A 26162-nucleotide genomic window follows, 5' to 3' on the forward strand; every position below is an offset into this window, starting at 1 on the left:
TGCATGTGCGCGTGCGCTTGAGTGTGTGTGTGTGTGTGTGTGTGTGTGTGTGTGTGTGTGTGTGTGTGTGTGTGTGAGTGTGTGTGTGTGTGTGTGTGTGTGTGTGTGTGTGTGTGTGTGTGTGTGTGTGTGTGTGTGTGTGCAGGACGGAAGTGCAAATGCTGGTTGATGAGAAGAAGTAAACCAGCATTGTAAACCATGCACTGAATTATTTGTTCTTGATCATATTGTTTACAGAGTACTATGTCTACATATTCTGTTGTGCTGCTGCATGTAAGAATGTCATGGTTCTGTTTCGGGACATATGGCAATAAGACACTTTGGACACTTGACTAAACTTGTTAAACATTTACCTTTTCAGGTCAACTGTGGTGACGTTAAATATCACGCCTTTTAGCCAAAGGATCATGAAGAGCCGCTGGGAGAAAGGACAGTTCCCAATGCTCTCACCATCACCACCAGCCTGTACAATACAATATAAAATGGGTCAGGCACATTCCATTACAGTGCTTTTCTAAACAAATGTCAGCTGGAAAACTAACTGGTAATTGTTCAAATCTGTAGTCATCTAAATTTATGCCAACCAGACGCATTTTGGTTCTTCTTCCAAAATAAGTTCTCAAAAGACAACTTTCCTCGGTGGTTTGGTTTAGTTTCGTTTCGAGATACAGCGCGGAATTTACACCCTGGGGATAAAAGCCACTACAATGAATACTTTCACTGTGTGTGTTATGCTTGTTGCATTTTATCGGGATGCATCACAGCATGGTTTGGGAACAGCTACATGTAAGACCGCAAGTAAATTGCAGAGAATTGTGGACGCAGCCTAGACCATCGCGCAAACCAATCTCCCTTCTATTGACTCCATTTATACCTCACGCTGCCTCGGTAAGGCCAGCAGCAAAATCAAGGACGAGTCACACCCCGGCCACTCCCTCTGCTCACCTCCCCCATCGGGCAAAAGATATAGAAGTGTGACAACGCACACCACCAGATTCAGGGACAGTTTCTGCCCAGCTGTTCTCAGGCAAATGAACCATCCTTCCAACTAAGAGCAGTCCTGAGCTACTATCTACCTCATTGGAGACCCTCGGACTATCTATGGACTATTTACAGAACTTTATCTTGCACTAAACGTTATTCATGTTATACCTCTTATCGTGTATCTGTACACTGTGGACGGCTCGATTGAAATCACATATTGTTTTTCTGCTGACTGGTTAGCACGCAACAAAGGTTTTTCACTGTACCTCGGTAGACGTGACAATCCACAGGGATACTCCATGGGAGAAATCCTACTCAAGAACAAGCGGCCCATCCCTGCTTGTACAACCACTGGGGAAACCAGAAGCAAGACAAGGCAAGGCCTGGCCTCATCTGCAACAGTCAGTGCGTTTTCCACCTCACATACTTTTATTCTCGGGGGATTTGGGGAGGAGTACAGACAGGGTGAATACACAGAGTCTTGTATCCAGAGTTGGGGAATCTAGAACCGGAGGCCCTAGGTTTCAAGTGAGAGGAGAAAGGTTTAAATGGATCCCGAGTGGCAACTTTTCCCCGACCGAGGGTGGTAGGTACTGTATATGCAACAGGCTGCCAGAGGAGGTAATCGGGGTAAGTATTAAGGGACTGTCCCACTTGCCGATTTTTTCTGCGCCTGCCGGCATCATTGACTGACGTATCAGGTCACCGAAAAAGTCGAGGCGTATTGCGGCGTGACGCGCCGGTGACGCAGCGTGGTGTCCCGGCAGTCGCCGAAAAAAATCACCAAGTGGGACAGACCTTTTAACATTTAAAGTCATAGAGTGATACAGTGTGGAAACAGGCCCTTCGTCCCAACTTGCCCACAACGGCCAACATGTCCCAGCTACACGAGTCCCACCTGCCCACGTTTGGTCCATAACCCTCCAAACCTGTCCTATCCATGTACCTGTCTAACTGTTTCTTAAACGTTGGGATAGTCCCAGCCTCAACTACCTCATCCGGCAGCTCATTCCATACACCCACCACCCTTTGGGTGAATAAGTTACCCCTCAGATTCCTATTAAATCTTTTCCCCTTCACCTTGAACCTATGTCCTCTGGTCTTCGATTCCTATACTCTGAGCAAGAGATTCTGTGCATCTACCCAATCTATTCCTCCCATGATTTTATACACCTCTATAAGATCACCCCTCATCCTCCTGCGCTCCAAGGAATAGAGTCCCAGCCTGCTCAACCTCTCCCTGTAGGCCACACCCTCTAGCCCTGGCAACATCCTCGTAAAGACATTTGGACTGGTAGACAGATATTTGCTATTGAGGGAGTGCAGCGTAGGTTTACAAGGTTAATTCCCGGGATGGTGGGACTGTCATATGCTGAGAGAATGGAGCAGCTGGGCTTGTACACTCTGGAGTTTAGAAGGATGAGAGGGTATCTCATTGAAACATATAAGATTGTTAAGGGCTTGGACACGCTAGAGGCAGGAAACATGTTCCCGATGTTGGGGGAGTCCAGAACCAGGGGTCACAGCTTAAGAATAAGGAGTAAGCCATTTAGAACGGAGATGAGGAAACACTTTTTCTCACAGAGAGTGGTGAGTCTGTGGAATTCTCTGCCTCAGAGGGCGGTGGAGGCAGGTTCTCTGGATGCTTTCAAGAGAGAGCTAGATAGGGCTCATAAAAATAGCGGAGTGAGGGGATATGGGGAGAAGGCAGGAATGGGGTACTGATTGGGGATGATCAGCCATGATCACATTGAATGGCAGTGCTGGCTCGAAGGGCCAAATGGCCTACTCCTGCACCTATTGTCTATTGTCCTTTGTCTATTGGTAGGAACGGTTTAGAGGGATGTGGGGCAAGGTGGGATTAGTGCAGATGGATGGAGCATTTTGGTCAACTTGGGCTAAAAGAGCTGTTTCTGTGTTCTATGACTATGATGAACAAGGCAATTTGAGATCAAAATCAAGTGACAATAATCTTCGCTTTCATCTTTCAAGAACAACACAAAGCTGAGACTTCAGCATCAATCCATTGCCGCTCTCAGTAATCAATTTCCTTCTCGAAAGACACTGCATTTTTGATACTATTTCTGTAGTCTTACGCATAGATTTACAACCTCATCCTATTACTGCAATTTTTGGGCTACCAATGTTAGATTCTATTCATTTGCCCCGCTCCGAACATCGGTTGATTGCTTTCACCACATTAATCGCCAGAAGATCTATTTTATTTAAATGGAAAGACTCCAACCCTCCGACCAAACTCCAGTGGTACTCTGAAACGATATCTTGTTTAAATTTAGAAAAAAATCAGTAGTTACACTGTTGAACCCTTGGTTAAATTTGGTAAGACTTGGGGAAAATTGATTGAACATTTTCATACAACATAAATTGCTCCCACTTTAACCGTTATAAAAATTATTTTACCTCTATAGGGTGGAACGGACTTGACGACAAACAGACTTACGTTGTTGAAATTCTCAGTTCAGATTCGGTTTTCCTTTGTTTTGTTTTTTTATCTATTATATTTTTATGTGTATTTTACTATTATCAATTTTTCTTTTTCTTTTTTTTTTCTTTCTTTAGTTTAGGGTTTTTGTTCTGTTTTTTTCCTTTTTTCTTTTTCTTTTTGTATTTTTATTTTTGTGCACTTTTTTACATTTATAAGTTTCCTTTTAAAGATTTAACGATATTTACATAGAGGTCCATATTCATTGTGTATTTTGACACTGGTCTCATATTAGGTTATACCTGTTATTAATGTAATCCTGATCCCTATGTATCAATACCATTGTTTTGTTTATCATTATTCTTTTTGCTCTGTTTTTTTATGTTTTATTTTTGCTTTTTTTTTGGGAAAAAAACAATAAAAAGATTTTAAAAGAAAGGCACTGCCTTTATCAACTCAAGGAACATCCCTCGTGACAGTGAAGAGTGACGTAACTAATGCGGCACTCAATGAAAGAGACATTGTTCACGTTTCAACAAAGATCGCCATTCAATGCACCCGAAGTAACGCTCACAAGATTCCCATCAAATAAGCGTTTGATGCATAACATAACAATTTTAGATTATTAACCAAAAAAAACAAAAATACTTACCTTGACAAACAATTCAATCTCTGGATACATATACTCGGCTGCCGTCGAGTTAGATGCAGCCATGGTGCAGGTTAAATAAACCAAGCATAGACTTATCAAAATGTCAACCTCAGCCTCGTCTTGCTCGAGTTGTGATCAACATCACTCAAACCTCATTCCACTGTCGTCCCCTCCAACTGGATATGGACCTGGCTGTGACTTTGTCTTTCCATTCTACCTCGAGAGACCCCGGGCTACCCACCGTCCCGTGCAGTGTTCACTGGCCAAAATAAACTCGGAGCACGTCTACGAGTGGGTGGAAGGTCACAACTTCCAGCAGGCTCAGCGGAGGAGATGATGTCGAGAGCGAGTCTCCAGCCAAACTGACACCGAAAGTTGCAGATGTGGGTGTGCATGTTTCAGAAATGGGAGGCACGGGGGCGCAGCGGTAGAGTTGCTGCCTTGCAGCGCCAGAGACCCGGGTTCCATCCTGACTACGGCTGCTGTCTGCACTGGTTTCCTCCCACACTCCAAAGACGTACAGGTTTGTAGGTTAATTGGCTTGGTGTAAGTGTAAATTGTCCCTAGTGTGCGTTGGATAATACGGGGATCGCTGGTTGGTGCGGATTCGTTGGGCCGAAGGGCCTGTTTCCGTGCTGTATCTCCAATTTGTTTTTATCTCGGGGGAAGTTTAATGGCTTCATTTCACTTTCACCCTGGCAACATTTTGAAGCTGAAGTGACTGTATATGGAGCTGACCACAAGATGAGTTTGGGACCACTTATCCAAACCAAGGCACCACATATTATAGAAACAAGGAACTGCAGATAGAAACATAGAAACATAGAAATGAGGTGCAGGAGTAGGCCATTCGGCCCTTCGAGCCTGCACCGCCATTCAATATGATCATGGCTGATCATCCAACTCAGTATCCTGTACCTGCCTTCTCTCCATACATTCCGAAAATGGACACAAAGTGCTGGAGTAACTCAGCGGGTCAGGCAGCATCTCTGGAGGAAAAGGATAGGTGGCATTATGGGTCGGGAACTTTCTTCAGAGGGTGTCGCCTATCCTTTATCTCCGGAGATGCTCCCCGACCCACCGAGCTACTCCAGCCCTTTGTGTCCATCTTCGGAATAAACCAACATCCTCAGTTCCTTCCTACAAGTCACTGGTAGCTGTGGCCTCATTAGCCCAGGCCCCTGCCTCTCCTATAGATAGACAAAAAATGCTGGAGCAACTCAGCGGGATAAGCAGTATCTCTGGAGAGAAGGAAAGGGAGACGTTTCGGGTCGAGACCCTTCTTCAGATTCTAACCTCCTTTTCCCTTTACAGCACCCCATAAGGCCAGCACGTTTGATCAAGATTTTGGACATGTGCCCAAATGATGTGGTAAGATGGCAAATTGTTCAATTTGCTCTTGTAAGCACCTTGGTATATTAAGTGATTGACGCTGTATATACACAAGTTACTCTTTAACTCACTGTGCATGGAGAATCTCATTATGCAAAAGCCCAGTGCGTGTTGAATAGTGTTAACACAAAGGGCATCTTTTATGTGCACCTAATTCCCAGTAACATTGGAACAAAAGGCAGGCACACACCAACCAGGTCGCCCTGGATATGCACACAGAGTGAGATCATGTCCATTTGTGCTTATTAAACATTTTTCCCATCTATTATGTTACCTTTGAGTACAGTGTTTATCGACCCGTTATGCTGTTGCAAGAATGGATTTCATTGTTCTGCTTACGGTACATATGACAATTAAACACTCTTGACTTGACTCTCGATACTATGTTGTTGGTTACTTCTTCACAGGACGAGGGCATCGCTGGCAATGCCAGCATTTATCATCAATCCCCAATGACACTTGAGCCTAGGAGGCAGTGAAGAGTGAAGTGGAGGCCAAGTCAATGGATATTTTAGATTCTTGACTAATATGGGTGTCGGGGTTGATGAGGAAAAGGCAGGAAAATCCTCAGACTGATTACAGTAGCGGGTGGGGAAAAAAAGAGGTGGGGGCGGGACAAAGTCTGGCAAGTGATAGGTTTGATGCAAGTGAGGGGTGATAGATTGGAAGTTGGACAGACAAAGGCAAGAGATTGTTTGTTTTTTTGAGGAAAGATCGGACAGGTAAGGCTTGTATCCACTTGGGTTGAGAAGAGCAAGATGGATCTTAATTGAAGAGTAGGTCTTGAACTGGTGAATGGGAGAGGAACGTTTCAACTGTGGGAGAACTACTGCAAAATAAAGAGATGCCCATATGAGACCAAGAAGAGGTAAAATTGATTATTTTAGTTATGTTTAGTTCGGTTTATTGTCACATGTACCGAGGTATAGTGGAAAGCTTTTGTTGCATGCTAACCAGTCAGCGGAAAGACAATACATGATTACAATCGTGCCATTTATAGTGTGTAGATACACGATAAGGGAATAACGTTTAGCGCAAGACAAAGCCAGCAAAGTCCGATCAAAGATACTCTGTGTGTTTAAGAAAGAATTGCAGATGCTGGAAAAATCGAAGGTAGACAAAAATGCTGGAGAAACTCAGCGGGTGAGGCAGCATCTATGGAGCGAAGGAATAGGTGACGTTTCGGGTCGAGACCCTTCTTCAGACTGATGTGAGGGTGGGGGCGCTGGGAAGAAGAAAGGAAGAGGCGGACACAGTAGGCTGTGGGAGAGCTGGGAAGGGGAGGGGAGAAGGAGGGAGAAAGCAAGGACAATAGTCTAAGGGTCACCGATGAGGTAGATAGATTCTTTCAAAGGTTGTCAGTCTTCAGACCTCAATAAGCAATGGAAGCAGTCTTAGGGGTAGAGAGATACTTGAGAAGCAACGAGATCAGAGGTTGCTGTGCATAGATGGGAGTGCAGAATTAAGGTTAAACTCTGATGAAGCATATCATTAAATGGTGCAGTGAGGTAGACTGCCAAGTGGCCTCTTCCTGTGAGAGTCATAATCATTCAGTGTGGAAACAGGCCCTTCACCCCAACTTGTCCACACCATCTACACTATCTACACTAGTTCATCTACAGTACACTAGTCCTATCTATACTAGTCCCACCTGCCCGCATTTGATCAATATCCCTCTAAACCTGTCCTATCCATGTACCTGTCTAAATGTTTCTTAAACATTGCAGTAGTAATTGCCTCAACTACCTCCTCCGGCAGCTCGATCCTTACATTCACTTCCCTTTGAATGAAAAAGTTATCCCTCAGATTCCTATTAAATCTTTCTCCACTCACCTGAAATCTATGTCCTCTGGTTCTCGGTTCCCCTACTCTTGGCAAGAGATTCTGTGCTTCTACACGCTCTATTCCCCTCATGATTTTGTACACCTCTGCAAAATTGCTGTCCAATGTCTCGATGCACCATTGAGATTTTGATCCCCACTATCAACAGATAAAGAACCCAATCCAGTTCCCATAATTTAATACATTATTAAACATTCAGCATGCACTCATACCTAATTTTTAAAAAACGGAATCCACTCAAGGGCCTGTCCCACTTACGTGACTTTTTTCAGCGACTTGCCGGCACCCGTCATAGAAAAAGGTGGGCGACTACTCACTAGACATGTCGCGGGGTGACTCCTGTCTAGTCGTGAGCACTCGGTCCAAAGAGTCGTACCTTTTTCTGGTCGCCGCTGGATTTTCAATGTTGAAGATTTTCGGCGACCTGCTGCGGCTATGACTGGTGCCGGCAAGTCGCCGAAAAAAAATTGCGTAAGTGGGACAGGCCCTTTAATTATTCAGTCAACGTATCTGCAAGGCATTCCACAATGACAATGGAAAATGCTACTGGTTTGCACAAAGAACCCAAAGGTTCTCGAGCTCGAGAATATTCCAACATGAATATATTCATGAAGGAAAGGAGCATGTCTTTGAAGAACTTATGATTTGCTGCCAGTGTTATTTAGCTCAATTAAAGTGCCTCATTTTATATTCCTCTTTCATACTTCCAAGCTTATATGTCTATCCAGCTTTCTACCCCCCCCCCCCCCCCCACCCCCACCCCCCCCCCCCCCCCCACCCCCCCCCCACTGCCCACACACACACGTACATAATACAACCGTTGTTTCTGACTTTAAGCCTCACAACGTATTTTAAATATGATGAGGATAATGCTGTTATTTGCTTCATATTCAGCGGTAAAAAGCCATGCTACCAACATAACTAGCTGGTGAAATGATGGCATTTTGAGTCAGGCTTTTCTTTCATATTTGGATGGGAAGAAGGTACAGGAGCCTGAAAACTGTAACGTCCAGGTTCAGGAACAGCTTCTTCCCCACAGCCATCAGGCCATTAAACACTACATCCTCCAAATAAGCTCTGAACTGTATAGTTTTGGGGGGCATTGTTTATATCTTTGCACTATTATTGAATGTTTGTTTTATATATATAGTTCCCAGTTATATATATATTTCCCAGTTGTCGGTGCCAATGTTAAAATTTGCCATATTTCTTTTAATCATATCCGCATTGCAAAGCTTTGGCCTTCCTCTCGTCTGTTTAGTTTAACTTAGAGATACAGTGCGGAAACAGGCCCTTTGGCCCATCACGTGCGCGCCGACCAGCGATACCGCACATTAACACAATCCTCCTCACAGTAGGGACAGTTTACTATTATACTAAGCCAATTAACCTACAAACCTGTATATCTTTGGAGTGTGGGAGGAAACCGGAGATCCCGGGAGAAAACCTACGCAGGTCACGGAGAGAAGGTACAAACTCCGTACGGACAGGCACCCGAATTAAGGGTCGAATCTGGGTTTCCCGTGCTGTAAGGCAGCAACTCTACCGCTGTGCAGGTGCACATTCTCCCTGTGACTGCGTGGGTTTACTCCGGGTGCTCCGGTTTCCTCCCACATTCCAAAGACGTTCAGGTTTGTAGTTTAATTGGCTTCTGCAAATTGCTGCCGGCATGTAGGATAGAACTGGGAGATCGTTGGCCGGTGGGTCGAATGCTGTATGGTGCTTCCATGCTGTATTCCCCCACTCTGGGCAAAAGATTCTGTGCGTCTACCCGAACTATACATTGCACAATACTCACTCAGACAGATGGGATATCATCGCTAGGGCGGCATGGTGGTGCAGCGGTAGAGTTGCTGCCTTACAGCGCCAAATATCGGGGTTCAATCCTGGCTACGGGTGCTGCCTGTACGAAGTTTGGACGTTCTCCCCGTGACCGGCGTGGGTTTTCTCCGGGATCTCCGGTTTCCTCCCTCACTCCAAAGACATACACTATTATAGGTTAATTGGCTTCAGTAAAATTGTCCCTAGTGTGTGTAGGACAGTATTAGTGTGTGAGGATCGCAGGTCGGCGCGGACTCGGTGGGTCGAAGGGCCCCGTTTCCGCGCTGTATCGCTAAACTAACCTAAACAAAACTAACCTGAAGTAAACTGAAGTAAAGTAAAGGTAGACAAAAGTGCTGGAGAAACTCAGCGGGTGCAGCGGGAAACTCCATAGTAAACTCATGCAAACTAGACTAATGCATTAAATCTGCTCTCGCACGGCTCCATGGATCACGCTCAGTAAACAATCCATTATTCCCAAGGAAAGGTGAGCAATGTGATGCTTGAAACAAAGGAAGATACAACATGTGCTCAAACAATAACAGCCCACCGATGACAAACTACCTGTGACGTGCTTGCAGTTCACTCAAGCCTGAACACCCTGCAGGTCACACAGTCCTGGGAGCCAAGATGTTTATGCCAGAAAAATCACACTCCTCTACTTCTGCTGCAGATGACCATATTCATTTGGCAGTAGATGTATAATTCTTCAGACACAATTCTTGGCAGCTGCTCTTGGTCAAGCACCATTGACACGCACATTTCATAACACTGCGGCCTCGCCCGTAGTTTAGTTCAGTTTAGTTTATTGAGGTACAGTGAAACGATTTTGTTGCGTGCTAACCAGTCAGCGGAAAGACTATGCATTTTTCCAGTCGAGCCATCCACAGTGTACAGATGCATGATAAAGGGAATAACATTTACGTGCAAGATAACATCCAGTGAAGTCCGAGTAAAGATAGCCTGAGGGTCTCCGGTGAGGTAGATAGTAGCTCAGGGCTGCTCATAGAGAGATACAGCATGGAGGCAGACCCTTCAGGTCTCTGTCCACGCTGACCATCGACCACACAGTGGAGCAAGCAGCGCTAGAGTTTCCGCCTTACAGCGCCAGTGGCCGGGTTCGATCCTGACCACGGGTGCTGTCTGTACAGTTTGCACCTTCTCCCTGTGACCGCGTGTGCCCCGGTCTCCTCCCACATTCCAAAGAACTTCAGGTTTGTAGTTTAATTGGCTTCTGTAAATTGTCCTTAAAGTGTGGGATAGAACTGGGTGATCATTGGCCGGTGGGCCGAAGGGCCTGCTTCCATGCTGTATTCCCCCACTCTGGGCAAAAGATTCTGTGCGTCTACCCGATCTATTCCTCACATGATTTTGTGCACCTCTATAAGATCACCCCTCATCCTCCTGCGCTCCAAGGAATAGAGTCCTAGCCTGCTCTATCTTGACCTATTGCCTTCGAGTCCTGGCAACATCCTCGTAAATCTTCGTTGCACCCTTTCCAGCTTGACAACATCGTTCCCATAACAAGGTGGCCAAAACTGAACACAATAATGTACATGCGGCCTCACCAACGTCTTATATAACTGCAACATGACCTCCTAATCTCAATACTCATTACTCTGACTGAAGAAGGCCTATGCACCAAAAGTCTTTTTAACCACCCTATCTACCTGTGATGCCACTTTCAAAGAACTCTCTAGATCCTTGTGCTTTACAATACTCCCCAGAGCATTACTGTTCACTGTGTAGGTCCTGCCCATTGTAGTGCTCCCAAATGCAGCACCTCTGAGGAAGGATGTGCTGGCTCTGGAGAGAGTCCAGAGGAGGTTTACAAGAATGATTCCAGGAATGCGTGGGTTAGCATAGGATGAGCGTTTGAATGCACTGGGCCTCTACTCGCTGGAGTTTAGAAGGCTGAGGGGGGACCTCATTGAAACTTACAGAATAATGAAAGGCATAGATAGAGTGGATGTGGAGAGGATGTTTCCACTGGTGGGAGAGTCTAGACCAGAGGTCATAGCCTCGGAATTAAAGGGAGCTCGTTTAGAAAGGAGGTGAGGAGGAGCTTCTTTAGTCAGAGGGTAGTTAATCTGTGGAACTCAGAACTGTGGAGGCCAAGTCAGTGGATATTTTTAAGGCAGAGATGGACAAATTCTTGATTAGAACAGGTAGGTGCCAAGGGTTATGGGGAGAAGGCAGGAAAATGGGATTAGGAGGCAGAGATCAGGCATGATTGAATGGCGGAGTAAACTCGATGGGCTGAATGGCCCAATTCTACTATAAATTGTGAACCTCTCATTTCCCTGTATTAAATTCCTTCAAGCATTCCTCAGCCCACTTGCCCAATACGATCAAGATCCTGCTGCAATTCTTGGCAGCCATCTTCACTATCTACCATTCCACCCACTTCAGTGTCATCATCAAACTTGTTAATCATGCCATGTACGTTCTCATCCAAATCATTGATATAGACGACTTCAATATTTATTCATTATTTCTTCAAAACATTTTTTTTTTAAACTAACAATCTGTGGGATGCATTCTAACGACTATGGAATATTATCAGAGAATCTAGGATATACCACACAGTCCTTTTTAGCCCATTAATCCATTAATTAGTACAAGACCAGTTTTTTTCTTCCTAATACTAATTCCTTTCAGCTCCTCATTGGGACCTGTTGTTCCCTACTATTTAAGGGACATTTTCTGTGTCTTCTTTCATAAAGACCCAACAAAATATTTGCTTAATGTCTCTGCCGTTTCTCAAGGTGTTGAAGAGCCATGTTCATGGAGATGGGACAAGTCAGGTATGAGACTCCATCTTGGAGTCTATTCCCCAGTGTTGGCACCTATTTCCCTTGATCATTTGCAGTCAGATTTTTGTTGATGAACAAATTACCATCCATTTACCAGGAAGTATTTTCCGATGTTTAATTGGTCTGAATACAATAAGAGATTGGTCATGATGACATTGGCAAGATGCCACCTCAATCATTTCCCAGTGCGCTGTGAGTTCGGCGAGGCAATAGACAGGGCATCTGGAGAACAATGAAATGCCCTTGGACAAAGGGTACAGCAATTACTCACCTAAGCTATTTTGAGAACACCTCTCATACCAACAACCTGTACAACCGAGGAAGCAGGTTAAAGAGACATCATCAACTAACATTCACCTCCAGAATCAATTGACTTGGAAATATGACTGACTAACACCACACTGACTTGGGATTATATTTGAAGACAGACACAAACTGCTGGAGTGACTCAGCGGGACAGGCAGCATCACTGGGGAGAAGGAATCGGTGACGTTTCGGGTCGAGACCCTCCATCAGATCCTTCTACAGTCTGAAGAAGGGTCTCGAACCGAAACGTCAGCCATTTACAAACGCACACACATATACATGTACACAGATATATACACACACACACACATAAATACATGCACCCACACATGTGCATAGACACACATACATACACACACACATACATACACACACCCATATATACACACACCCATATTCATACACACACACATACAGTACATACACAAACATATATACAATACAACCATATACACAACACACACACACACACACACACACACACACACGTACATACATGCACACACATACACATACACACACACTAGAATAAGCTCCGTTCCCAATGCATACTAACTAATTAAATGGAAATCCAGAGGGGGTTTAAATACATATATTGGGAAATGAACTATTGACCCTTTAATCCGTGGAATTGTTGTAAAGCTTCCTACAGGGTTAGGCAGATTTTAATAGATTTTCTGTGCAGTTAAAGTATTCAAGTTACTTAGCCCTCGATGCCGCACAGAAGCTGGAAATATACCTTCACAAACAAGGAGACTTGGTGTTCCGGTTCCTCCGACAGGTTGCGGGATAACTCGACCTCCGAGCTGCCCCTGCTGCTTTGCTGACGTTCCTGGTTCTCCCCTTCTGTGTCGGCCATTTGCTGGATATCCCTCTCCTCTTCCGAGGTGTAGCTGCGTTCCCCCGTTCCCTCTCCCTCACTTTCCCTTCCCTGCCCCGCCATCCTCCCACGCCAGCTCAAGGGGTCCAGGGTTGGGCAGGGCGGCCGACTCTTGCAGAAGGCATTGGATTAACAACCCCGTGGAAGTAGCACTGCACATGCTTTTCAAATCCTCTCCTGCAGGTTTAATTCTTAGGAAGAAGGAGATTAAAGCACGTAGCCAGAGAGGAATTATTACAATTAGATGGGCGTGCAAGACTAGGCCGTGGGAATTAGAACAATGCACATGAAAATGTAACCGATTTCAAATGTGAGATGATGTTCTCCGAGATCCTATCCAGGTCCAGGTATCATCCACTTTTGACTGTCTGATAATGGACATTCGGAAACTATAATGGGTTAAAAGAGCCATTGGGCCTCTATTCGCTGGAGTTTACAAGGATGAGGGGGAGCCTCATTGAAACTTACCGAATAGTGAAAGGCTTGGATAGAGTGGTTGTGGAGAGGATGTTTCCACTAGTGGGAGAGTCTAGGACCGGATGTCATAGCCTCAGAATTAAAGGACGTTCCTTTAGGAAAGAGACGAGGGTTTTTTTTTTTGTCAGAGGGTGGTGAATCCGTGGAATTCTTTGCCACAGAAGGCTGTGGAGGCCATCAATTGGTATTTTTAAGGCATAGATAGATTCTTGATTAGTGTAGGTGTCAGGGGTTATGGGGAGAAGGCAGGAGAATGGGGTGAAGAGGGAGAGATAGATCAGACATGAATAAATGGCAGTCGGCTTGATGGACCGAACGGCCTAATTCTGCTCCTATCACTGATGAACTAATGAAAAGTGGAAAACATTGTTAAATGCTCAGCAGGTCAGACAGCATCCGTGGAGAGGGAAAAGATAAGTTATTCCTACATCAGAACTGTGTAGGAAGGGATATTGTCAAAGTGAGGCCAAACACAATTTGGAAGAACAGCACCTCAGGCAGCTAACAGCCCAGTGGTATGAATATTGAATTCTCAAACTTCAAATAGCCCTTGTATCCCCTCTCTCTCCGTCCCTCCCCCACCCTAATCATCTAGTTTCACTGTCATCCTGCTAGTTTCACTGTTCGTGTAACTCATGATCACCTTCTCCACAGCCCACAATGGACCATTGTGGGCTCCACCTTTCCTTGATCATCTTTGCTGGCTTTGATCTGTCATTTTGCATATCTTTCATTCATTTGTTCAATATACCTTTTCATATCTCTCGGTTCCCTCTCCGTCCCTGACTCTCAGTCTGAAGAAGGGTCTCGACCCGAAAAGTCACCTGTTCCTTTTCTCCAGAGATGGTTCGTGAACCGCTGAGTTACTACAGCTCTTTGTGTCTATCTACGTCTGAACTGCCAGTTCTGACACAAACAGGAAAGGCTGGGTATCTGAAATTGTCAAATTCATTCTAGATTCTGCAGGACCACAACGTGTTGAGACAGTAGATGCTTAAGGCAAGGCCTGGGAGAGATAGATTGGATGTAGCTGCTCGGGGAGGGATCTCTGGCGCTGTGAGGCAGCAGTTTAGACTTTATACTTTACATTAGACTTTAGAGATACAGTGCGGAAACAGGCCCTTCGGCCCATCGAGTCCGCCCCATCCAGCAATCACCCCGCACACTAGTACTATCCTACACACAAGGCGGCATGGTGGCGCAGTGGTGGAGTTGCTGCCTTACAGCGCTTGCAGCGCCGGAGACCCGGGTTCGATCTCGACCACAGGTGCTGTCTGTATGGAATTTGTACGTTCTCCCCGTGACCGTGTGGGTTTTCTCCGAGATCTTCGGTTTTCTCCCACACTCCAAACGTACAGGTATGCAGTTTAATTGGCTTGGAAAATGTAAAAATTGTCTCTAGTGCCACGTCCCCCTCCCTTTTCATCTGTGCATTAATTGCCTCATATTGTGTTTTGAATTGAATTCTGTCTTTACTTTGTGTACTAGTCATGTCTCTACTGTTTATTTCATTCCCCTTACATGTTTTTCCTCTACCTGCTAAATTTTTGTAAGGTGTCCTTGAGACTCTTGATTGATTGATTATACCTTTAATAATCCTTTACAGGAAATTACAGTGCCACGACAGCTTCAAGACAGACATAACACCACACATTTCCTCAAATAGCTTCCATACTTAACACGTTAAAATACAAGTTAAAATACAAGTTAAAATACAATGAATGAAAAAAAGTGCAGTTATTTATGCGCATTATATAACCTTATAGCAGCTGGTATACAAGACTTCCTATGTCTCTCAGTTTTGCACATTGGTGCAATCAGTCTCTGAGTGAAGATGCTGCTCTTGATCACATTCAGGGCATGGAGTGGGTGAGTGGGGTTGGTCATTATAAATAAAATTTATTATTATTATTATTAGGATAGTGTTAATATGCGGGGATCGCTGGTCGGCGCGGACCCGGTGGGCCGAAGAGCCTGTTTCCGCGCTGTATCTCTAAACTAAACTAAATACTAGGGACAATTCACAATTTTACCGAAGCCAATTAACCTATAAACCTGCATGTCTTTGGAGTGTGTGAGCCGCAGGGCCTGTTTCCATGCTGTATCTCTAAACTAAACCTTGAAGCTGTTTTGGACCTGTTAAAAATAGTCCCCCCATTCAAAGAGAAAATAACGTTGCAACATGTACATTGGGTCACAGTGCTGTAGTGTGCAATCTCTATCTCAGCTGCAACTGTTCACTTTCACATCTTGTTTGCAGAGGGCATACCAACCTGGTTCCTGGTTCGAGAGCACTGATGCAATTATCAAGAAAGCACATCAGCGCCTCTACTTCCTGAGAAGATTACGGAGAGTCGGTTTGTCAAGGAGGACTCTCTCTAACTTCTACAGGTGCACAGTAGAGAGCATGCTGACCGGTTGCATCATGGCTTGGTTCGGCAACTTGAGCGCCCTGGAGAGGAAGAGACTACAAAAAGTAGTAAACACTGCCCAGTCCATCATCGGCTCTGACCTTCCTTCCATCGAGGGGATTTATCGAAGTCGCTGCCTCAAAAAGGCTGGCAGTATCATCAAGGACCCACACCATCCTGGCCACACACTCATCTCCCTGCTACCTTCAGGTAGAAGGTACAGGAGCCTGAAGACTGCAACAACCAGGTTCAGGAATAGCTACTTCTCCACAGCCATCAGGCTATTAAACCTGGCTCGGACAAAACTCTGAACATTAATAACCCATTATCTGTTATTTTGCACTTTATCAGTTTATTTATTCATGTGTTTTGTAGTCAATGCATATTATGTTCTGTGTGCTGAAGGAAAGCAAGAATGTCATTGTCCTATCAGGGACACATGACAATAAACTTGAACTTGAACTTGAACCGCAAAAGGTCACGCCCCTACATTTGCCTAGAAGCTTTCAGATCCTGTCGTTTAAACTTAAACCGGTTGATTGGTTTAACAGAACATATATCGGATGGGAGACACAAAGTGCTGGAGTAACTCAGCGGGGCAGGCAGCATCTCTGGAGAAAAGGAATAGGTGACGTTTCGATTCGAGGCCCTTCTTCTGACTGAGAGTTAGGGGAGAGGGAAACGAGAGGTATAGACGGTACATAGAACAGATGAATGAAAGATAAGCAAAAACGGAACGATGAACAAGGAAAGGTGGAGCCCACAACAGTCCTTTGTTGTCTGTGGGGATAGTGATAACGAGTGATATAAACAGTGAAACTCAGCGAGATGACAGTGAAACTAGCATGCCGAGTAGGGTGGGTGCGGGACTTTGGTGCAAACAAGCATCTGCAGTTCCTTCCTACACAATATATCGGAAGGGAATGGTAGCCATTATTCCAGCACACAGTCATTTAGTTCACCATGCTGTATTAGCTCTGTGGGTATGTGAACAACACCTGGTGTACTAACACAGTGATTGTAGACAGTCACTGCTCCCCGGACCTGGAGTATGTGACTGTTAAATGCAGGCCCATTTATCTCCCTAGAGAGTTTACTGTTATCATGATAACTGCTGTGTACATACCACCGGATGCTAATGCTAACTCGGCTATCGGACATTGTATGGTAGCACTAGCAGTCAACAGAGCACATATCCTGACGCTGTTCACATCATAGCAGGGGATTTTAATCACGCGGACTTGAAGGCAATGCTCCCCAAATTCTACCAGCATGTTAAATGTGCTACAAGAGGAGCTAACACACTGGACAAGGTCTACTCCAACATCAAGCTGGGCTACAGGGCTAGACCACTACCACACCTGGGCCAGTCGGACCATATGTCCCTGTTTTTAATTCCTGCATATGCCTCCCCTCAGGAAAACCGCTCCTACCATCACAAAGACCATCACAACCTTGGCCTGATGGTGCCTCTCAGCAGCTGCAGGACTGCTTTGACAGGACAACTGGGATGTGTTTGAACACCAGGACCTGGAGGTGTTCACAGACAGTGTACTGTGTTACATTAAAAACTGCATGGACACGGTCACAGTGGACAAACGCATCCGGGTCTACCCCAACCAGAAGCCCTGGATGACCCGGGAGGTCCAGCGGCTGTTAAAAGAGAGGAACACCGCTTTTAGGTCTGGCGATAGGGCTTTATACAGCACGGCCCGAGCTAACCTGAAGAGAGGCATCAGAGAGGCCAAATCAGACTACAGGAGGAGGATAGAGGACCACCTGGACAGCAACAACAGCAGGCAGGTGTGGCAGGGGATCCAGTATCTCACCAACTACAAGACCAACCTTGAAGCTGCTGAAGGTGACGCCTCGTTGGCAGAGGAGCTGAACCTATTCTTTGCTCACATTGAAGTGGAGCCACCCGAGACAGCCACATCACACCACATGGTCCACAGCAGCCTAACCCTCAAGATAGAGGAGCATGAGGTGAGGCGCACGCTGCGGGCCATCAATCCAAGGAAGGCCACTGGACCCGACGGCGTCTCTGGACGCGTGCTGAAGGACTGCGCAGACCAGCTGGCTGGGGTCTTTACGAGGATTTTCAACCAGTCTCTGGCCCAGTCCACTGTTCCACCCTGTCTGAAGTCCGCAACCATAGTCCCCTTGCCCAAAAAAACCCACATTTCCAGCCTCAACGACTACCGGCCAGTCGCACTCACACCAGTGGTGATGACGTGCTTTGAAAAACTGGTCCGGGGTCACATCACATCACTCCTGCCCCGAAGCTTTGACCCCCACCAGTTTGCGTACAGAGCGAATAGATCTACAGAGGACACCGTAGCCACAGCCCTCCATGCTGCACTGTCCCACCTGGAGCAGCGGGGGAGCTACGTGCGGATGCTCTTTGTGGACTACAGCTCTGCCTTTAATACCATCCTTCCCCACAAACTGGTGGACAAACTGGGGGACTTGGGACTTCCACACTCCACCTGCATGTGGATAAATAGCTTCCTGTCGGGTCGCAGCTAGAGAGTCATAGTGGGCCATCACACATCCACGGCCCTCAGCCTCAGTACCGGCTCTCCACAGGGCTCCGTGCTGAGCCCCCTGCTCTACACCATCTACACATATGACTGCACCCCCGCCCACCACAGCAACACCATTGTCAAATTTGCGGATGACACTACGGTGGTGGGACTCATCTCCGGGGGGGACGAGTACGCCTACAGGGATGAGGTGGAACAGCTGACAGTGTGGTGTGGAGAGAATAACCTGCTCCTCAACACCTCAAAGACTAAGGAGCTCATAATAGACTACAGGAAGAAGAAAACGGACATTACACCATTAATCATCAGAGGGGACTGTGTGGAGAGGGTGGTGGATTTCCGCTTCCTGGGAATCCATATTGAGGAGGACCTGACATGGAGCGTGAACACCTCTGCGCTGCTGAAAAAGGTCCAGCAGAGACTGCACTTCCTGAGGGTGCTCAGGAAGAACAACATCACCCAGAGACTGCTGCTGTCCTTTTATCGGTGCTCCATAGAGAGCATCCTAACATACTGTGTATGCGTATGGTACACCAGCTGCACAGCGGCCAAGAGGAAAGCGCTCCAGAGGGCTATTGACAACGCCCAGAAAATTGCCGGCTGCCCTCTCCTCACCTTGGAGGACCTACACAGTTCCCACTGTCCCAAGAAATCCCAGAACATTATAAAGGACATTTCCCACCACCGGACACGCCCTGTTTGAACTGTTGCCGTCAGGCAGACGGTACAGATCAATGAGGACAAGGACAAACAGACTCAAAAACAGTTTTTATCCCACAGCAATAACTACACTTAATATAGCCACCAAATGAGCGCAGGTGCGCTACATACCAAAGGGATTGTGCAATCGACAGAAGAATGTATGGTTGTGCGTTTATGCTTGGTTTTTTCATGTTATTTATTTTAGTTGTTTATTTCAGATATTTCTCTTTTACGTATCGTTAGCTTTTAGATAATGTGTGAATGGTGCACCGACTGGTTGGTATTTTTAATTTCATTGTACATGTTTACATGTTATAATGACAATAAAGTGACAATAAAAATAATGACAACAATTTCAATTACTCAGAGGAGTGACATGAGACTGGGTTTTAGTTAAGTCAGATTCCTTCTACGGACTCAGGAACAGCTTCTACCCCTCCGTTATTATGCTTCCGAACGGTCCTTCCATAAGCTAGGCTACTGTCCGATTCACCTCTACCCCATTGTGGACATTGGACTTTGGACAGCGCCAGAGACCTGGGTTCGATCCTGACTACGGCTGCTGACTGTACGGAGTTTGTACGTTCTCCCCGTGACCACGTGGGTTTTCTCTGAGATTTTTTGTTTCCTCATTCATTCCAAAGACGTACAGGTTTGCAGGTTAATTGGCTAGTGTGTAGGATAGTGTCAGTGTGTGGGAATCGCTGGTCGGTGTAGTCTGAGTGGGTCAAAGGGCCTGTTTCCACGCTGTATCTCTAAACTAAACTAAACTATTTTCCACATTCTGCATCTTCCCCTTCTCTCTATCTTTGCTCTAGTTTGAACTGATCGTATCAATGTATGGTATGTCCAAATTGTTTGGACAGCATGCAAAACAAAGCTTTTCACTGCACCTTGGTAATATACCTAAGCCCAAACCTAAATCTAAACAGACTCCAAATTTGATACCTGCACTGAGGTAAGATGTGAGCCATTCCTGAGAATTTAGATCATATTCTGGGACAGGGAGTGTGGAGAACCCAGCCTGCAGGGGGAGCCGCCGAGCCGGCCCTCGCTCGTCCCCCCGAAGAGCAGAGTACGGGGGGGGATGGAGCCAGTGATGGCGACGGACTCGAACGATAAGGAGCGCGGGCGGTGGGGCAGGAGAGGGAACCGGGGTCTGGCCTACCGTTCCCTCAAGGTCGGCTGCGGGAGGCACCCTCGGGGAACAGGGGTGGATGGCCGAGGTAAGGATGCTTGATCGAGATTATTGTCACATTTTTGTTCCTCGAGGTGAAGCACGTGGGCCACACGTGGCCTACAGTGGTGAAGCAGCGGTGGAGGACACCAACGGCTACGCCTGGCCAAGCCGACTCTGCAACGCTGCCAAGACAACAGACCTTCATGGTCAGGTCATAAACCCTGCACTTACAACAAAAGATAGACACAAAAAAGCTGGCGTAACTCAGCGGGACAGGCAGCGTCTCTGGAGAGAAAGAATGGGTGACGTTTTGGGTCGAGACCCTTCTTCAGACAACAACTGGGACTTGAAAATGGCGCCAAACTGGCAACACTGTACACTGTCTCAGTGTAGTACTGCTACACACTTGTACTTTATCTGAGATGCTCATCTAACATGTATCTAAGTGATTATGTATAGTGATACTTGTACTGAACTGTGTACAAAAGTGAATTTCACTGTATGTGTAGGAAGGAACTGCAGATGCTGCTTTAAACCAAAGATAGACACAAAAAGCTGGAGTAACTCAGCGAGATAGGCAGCATCTCTGGAGAGAAGGAATGGGTGACGTTTCGGGTCGAGACCCTTCTTCAGACTGGTTAGGGATAAGGGAAGCGAGAGATGTAGACGATGATGTAGACAGATAAAGAACAAAGAATAAAAGATATGCAAAAAAAATAAAAATGATAAAGGAAACAGGCCGTTAGCTGTGTGGTGGGTGAAAATGAGAAGCTGGCGTGACTTCGGGAGGGATAAAGAGAGTGAGGGATTGTTGGGGTTATCTGAAGTTAGAAAAATCAAATTCATACCACTAGGCTGTAAACTGCCCAAGCAAAATATGAGATGCTGTTCCTCCAATTTGCGTTTAGCCACACCCTGACAATGGAGGAGACTAGGACAGAAAGGACTATGTGGGAATGGGAAGGAGAATTAAAGTGTTTAGCAACCGGGAGATCAGGTATAATCCCGGTACATGTGACAAATAAGGCACCATACCATACCTCTTTCTATCCCTACTCAGGTCATTTTTTTAAACAATCAAAATATCCTAAAATTCAACTATTTCAAAATATCTCGAAATTATCCCAATTTTAGAATCATTACTCTCTGCAAAATTGCTGAATTCCACTGAACTAAACTGTCGTTCCCCCACACAACCCTCTTCCCCTCTCATCTACACTTCTCCCAGAATAGGTTGAAACTGGAAAGATATTTTTGGACTAATGTAGCTCCTCGGTTCAATTAGGCAGCCGCCACTAAGATAACACTCGTATAATTCAAAAATAAGATTTTTTCAGCAACTCAAACTTCAGATAAATTTCTTTTTTTTGAGTGCTTAAAAAAAGAAATTACTGTGAGTTTATCTAATCAGTTTCAAGTACAGATTATCCCCTAGCTTGGTGGTTTTACTGAGAAGGCAGATGTGTTTACAATTATTTTTAGAAGTCATTTCTTTTATCTCCCATTCCCTTAAGAAATCTGTCCTCGAAGATTAAAAAAGTGGTGCTGAATTGGTCACAAAAAAGCCTGTGGGAAACAAAGACATAGTCCTGTTGGTCAGTGCAACAAAACAGATTAGATTCATCACAGTCCTCAAATAAGGACTTAAATTACTGGTGCCATAGAGATACTGCCTGATCCGCTGAGTTACTCCACCATTTTGTGTCTTTGTTTAGTTTAGCTTTGAGATATACCTTTTGGCCATCGAGTATATGGCAAAGGTACACAAAAAAGCTGGAGAAACTCAGCGGGTGCAGCAGCATCTATGGAGCAAAGGAAATAGGCAACGTTTCGGGCCGAAACCCAACATTGACCAACCATCCGTTCACACCAGTTCTAAGTTATCCCACTTTCTCATCGACTCCTACATCAGGGACAATTTACAGAAGTCAATTAACCTACATGCCCGCATTTCTTTAGGGTGTGGAATGAAACCGGAGCACCCGGAGGAAACCCACGCAGTCACAGGGAGAACCTGCAAACTCTAAACAGGCAGCACCCAATTTCAGGATCGAACCCAGGTCTCTGGCACTCTGGCATATATCTACAGTATATAGTGTTTTTGTTGTTTACGTGGAAAGACACAAAATGCTGGAGTAACTTTGCGGGTCAGTCATCATCTCTGGAGAACATGGATAGGTGACGTTTCAGGTTGGGATCCTTCTTCAGACTGGGATTGGTTTGCGTAGAATGGACCTCGCAGTGGAATGGTGAGAAGAAAACGTTGATAGCTGTGGAGAAAGAGTTAAATAATGAAGAGAGGGAAGTTAAATATGCTTCAGAATGGATTAATGAATTAGGGCTGGCTAGACTTTCTCATCATTAATACAAAGAAACATAGAAAATAGGTGAAAATTGAATGGTGAAACAATGGTGAAAATAGGTGAAACATTGAAAAGGGCCCTTCAAGCCAGCACCGCCATTCAATATGATCATGGCTGATCATCCAAAATCAGTATCCCGTTCTTGCTTTCTCCCCATATCCCTTGATTCCATTAGCTCTAAGAGCTATATCTATCTCTCTCTTGAATACATCAATAGATAGACAATAGATAATAGACAATAGATAGACAGATAGTGCCGGAATAACTCAGCGGGTCGGGCAGCATCTCGGGAGAAAAGGTGACAATTCGGGTCGAAACCCTTCATCAGACTGAGAGACAGGGGAGAGGGAAAACGAGAGGTATGGGAAGGTACTGAACAAAGCAGAGCCTGAATCGATGACTCAGGAAAGGTGGAGCCCACAATGGTCCATTGTTGACTGAGGACGAGGTGATAACGAAGGAATACGGAGATGCAACACCTGTCCCTAAACCTCCTCCCTCAACTCCATCCAGGGACCGTCACCTGTTCCTTTTCTCCAGTCGCTGAGTTACTCCAGCATTTTTCGTCTTAGTCGGAATATACCAGCACCTGCAGTTCCTTCGTATACACCTCCTCGTCATTAATTGCTTTGTGACTTTATGACCTTAAGAAGTAACACTTGGTTTAGAACATGAAAATATTACACCTGTTTAGCAAAGATAAAAAAAAGTATTTCGTAATTTTAATTATGTCTGTTTTGTCAAACAATGACAACCGTTGGGAAATCAAAATACTTAATCTAATGAGAAATGTCAATGTGATGTGATAATGAGAAAGAAAGCAGAGCTATTGAGAGTCGGAGAAAGGAAACAGTATTAATAACATACAATAATTAAATAAAGCCTTCTCGGTTTCAGGAGTTCCAGAGTATTTTACATCAGTGCAGTATAGTCATTCTCGTTACACTGCCAAATATGGCCACTAATTACCACACAACAAGTTGCCTCAAAGAACTAAAGGGATAAAGAATCGGATAATCTATTTTGATTCTGCTCAATGATGTGTAAATGATGTGTGTGAGAAAGAACTGCAGATACTGGTTCTCACTGAAGATCGACACAAAATGATGGAGTAACTATGCGGGTCTGGCAGCATCTCTGGAGAGAAGGAGGGAAGAGTCTGAAGAAGGGTCTCGAACCAAAATGTCACCCATTCCTTCTCTCCAGAGATGTTGCCTGTCCTGCTGAGTTACCCCAGCTTACTGTGTCTATCTGACGTGTAAATAATGATCAGTTTACCCAGATAACTGCATTGAATTATAACATTGGTTCTCTCACTGAGCAGATAGATGGGGTTCAGGTTAACCCTATTAAAATATACCACTGTTGGCAAAGTAGTAGTGCTTTGGTTTTGGAGGTACAGCATGGAAACAGACCTTTGGCCTAGCAAGTCCACGCTGATCATTGATCACCCATTCACACTAGTGGGTATTAAGGTTAGTCCACCTACTCATCCACTACCTGCACACTAAGGGCAATTTACAGGAACAAATTAACCTACAAACCCGCACGTCTTTGGGAGGTAGGTAGAGCATCAGAGAGCCGGGTTAGATCCTGACCTTGGGTGCTGTCTGTGTGAAGTTTGCACGTTCTTCCTGTGACCACTTGGGTTTCCTTCGGGTGCTCCGGTTTCCTCCCACAATCCGAAGAGGTGCCTGTTTGTAGATTAATTGGCCTCTGAGAATTGTTCCTGGTCTGGAGGGAGCGGATGTGAAAGTGGGATAACATAGAACTAGTGCGAACGGGTGATGAATGGTCGACTTGGACCAGGTGGGCTGAAGGGTCTGTTTCCGTGCTGTATCTCCAAACTGTAACCTCTACACTAGTATTTATGTCATATTCTAACATGAACTATACTTAATTACAATGTAATGTGCTGATAACATGCCTTCCTGAAATGCAACATGAAAATAAAATCATGGGCATAAAATTATAAACGCACAGCATCTTTGTACAAATTGTACAAACCGACTGAAGTCACGTCTAAACTGCTCTGATCAAATGCAATTGTTTTTGAAGTGTTGATTTGGCATCTATACCTTCCCTTTGCCAAGACCTAACATTTGGAATACTCTCCTTAAGTTCACTGCCTCTCCTCACTTAAAACACTCCTTAATACCCACGTCATTGGCCAAGCCTTCAGTCAACAAACCGAGATATTTCAACATGATCTTTTTCTATGAAATCCTCCAGGGAGAGGTTTCTGCATCAGGGGTATAATATAACATAGAAACAAAGAAACATAGAAAATAGGTGCAGGAGGAGGCCATTTGGCCCTTCGAGCCAGCACCGCCATTCATTGTGATCATGGCTGATCGTCCCCAATCAATAACCCGTGCCTGCCTTCTCCCCATATCCCTTGACTCCACTAGCCCCTAGAGCTCAATCTAACTCTCTCTTAAATCCATTCAGTGACTTGGCCTCCACTGCCCTCTGTGGCAGGGAATTCCATAAATTCACAACTCTCTGGGTGAAAAAGTGTTTTCTCACCTCAGACTTAAATGACCTCCCCTTTATTCTAAGACTGTGGCCCCTGGTTCTGGACTCGCCCAGCATTGGGAACATTTTTCCTGCATCTAGCTTGTCCAGTCCTTTTATAATTTTATATGCTTCTATAAGATTTACCCCTCATCCTTCTAAACTCCAGTGAATACAAGCCTAGTCTTTTCAATCTTTCCTCATATGACAGTCCCGCCATCCCAGGCATCAATCTCGTGAACCTACGCTGCACTGCCTCAATCACAAGGATGTCCTTCCTCAAATTAGGAGACCAAAACTGTACACAATACTCCAGATGTGGTCTCACCAGAGCCCTATACAACTGCAGAAGAACCTCTTTACTCCTATACTGAAATCCTCTTGTTATGAAGGCCAACATTCCATTAGCTTTCTTTACTGCCTGCTGTACCTGTAAGCCAACTTTCAGTGACCGGTGTACAAGGACGCCCAGGTCTCGCTGCCCCTTACCTAACCTAACCCCATTGAGATAATAATCTGCCCCCTTGTTTTTGCCGCCAAAGTGGATAACCTCACATTTATCTATATTATACTGCATCTGCCACGCATCTGCCCACTCACTCAACCTGTCCAGGTCACCCTGCAACCTCCTAACATCCTCTTCACAGTGCTGTTTTGCTGTTAGTTTTTATTAAAACAAAAAACTTGCATTTCCACAGGCCCTGCCATCTTTAGACTTTAGATTTTAGAGATACGGTGCAAAAACGGGCCATTCGACCCTCCGAGTCCATGCCAGCCAGCGATCAGCACTCCACACACTAACACTATGCACACTGGGGACAATTTACGAT

At 45.3% G+C, this 26162-nt stretch overlaps 1 protein-coding gene across 2 annotated transcripts in view; it reads right to left on the minus strand.

The window, feature by feature from the left end:
- Positions 1-13276, minus strand: part of clic6 (chloride intracellular channel 6) — a 34608-nt gene extending 21332 nt beyond the window's left edge. Inside the window, exons 1-2 of one of the 2 annotated variants that reach the window (XM_033032406.1) lie at positions 12996-13276; positions 354-463 (exon numbers count right to left, since the gene is read on the minus strand). In XM_033032406.1, the coding sequence (XP_032888297.1) occupies positions 354-463; positions 12996-13199 (314 nt within the window). In that variant the 5' untranslated portion in view covers positions 13200-13276. Of the gene's footprint in view, positions 1-353; positions 464-4079; positions 4431-12995 lie in introns of those variants that run through there. The other variant, XM_033032407.1, reaches the window with a different exon arrangement.
- Positions 13277-26162: the final 12886 nt, after the last annotated feature.

Source organism: Amblyraja radiata, chromosome 14, assembly GCF_010909765.2.
Source record: "Amblyraja radiata isolate CabotCenter1 chromosome 14, sAmbRad1.1.pri, whole genome shotgun sequence".
Classification (NCBI taxonomy): Eukaryota; Metazoa; Chordata; class Chondrichthyes; order Rajiformes; family Rajidae; genus Amblyraja; species Amblyraja radiata.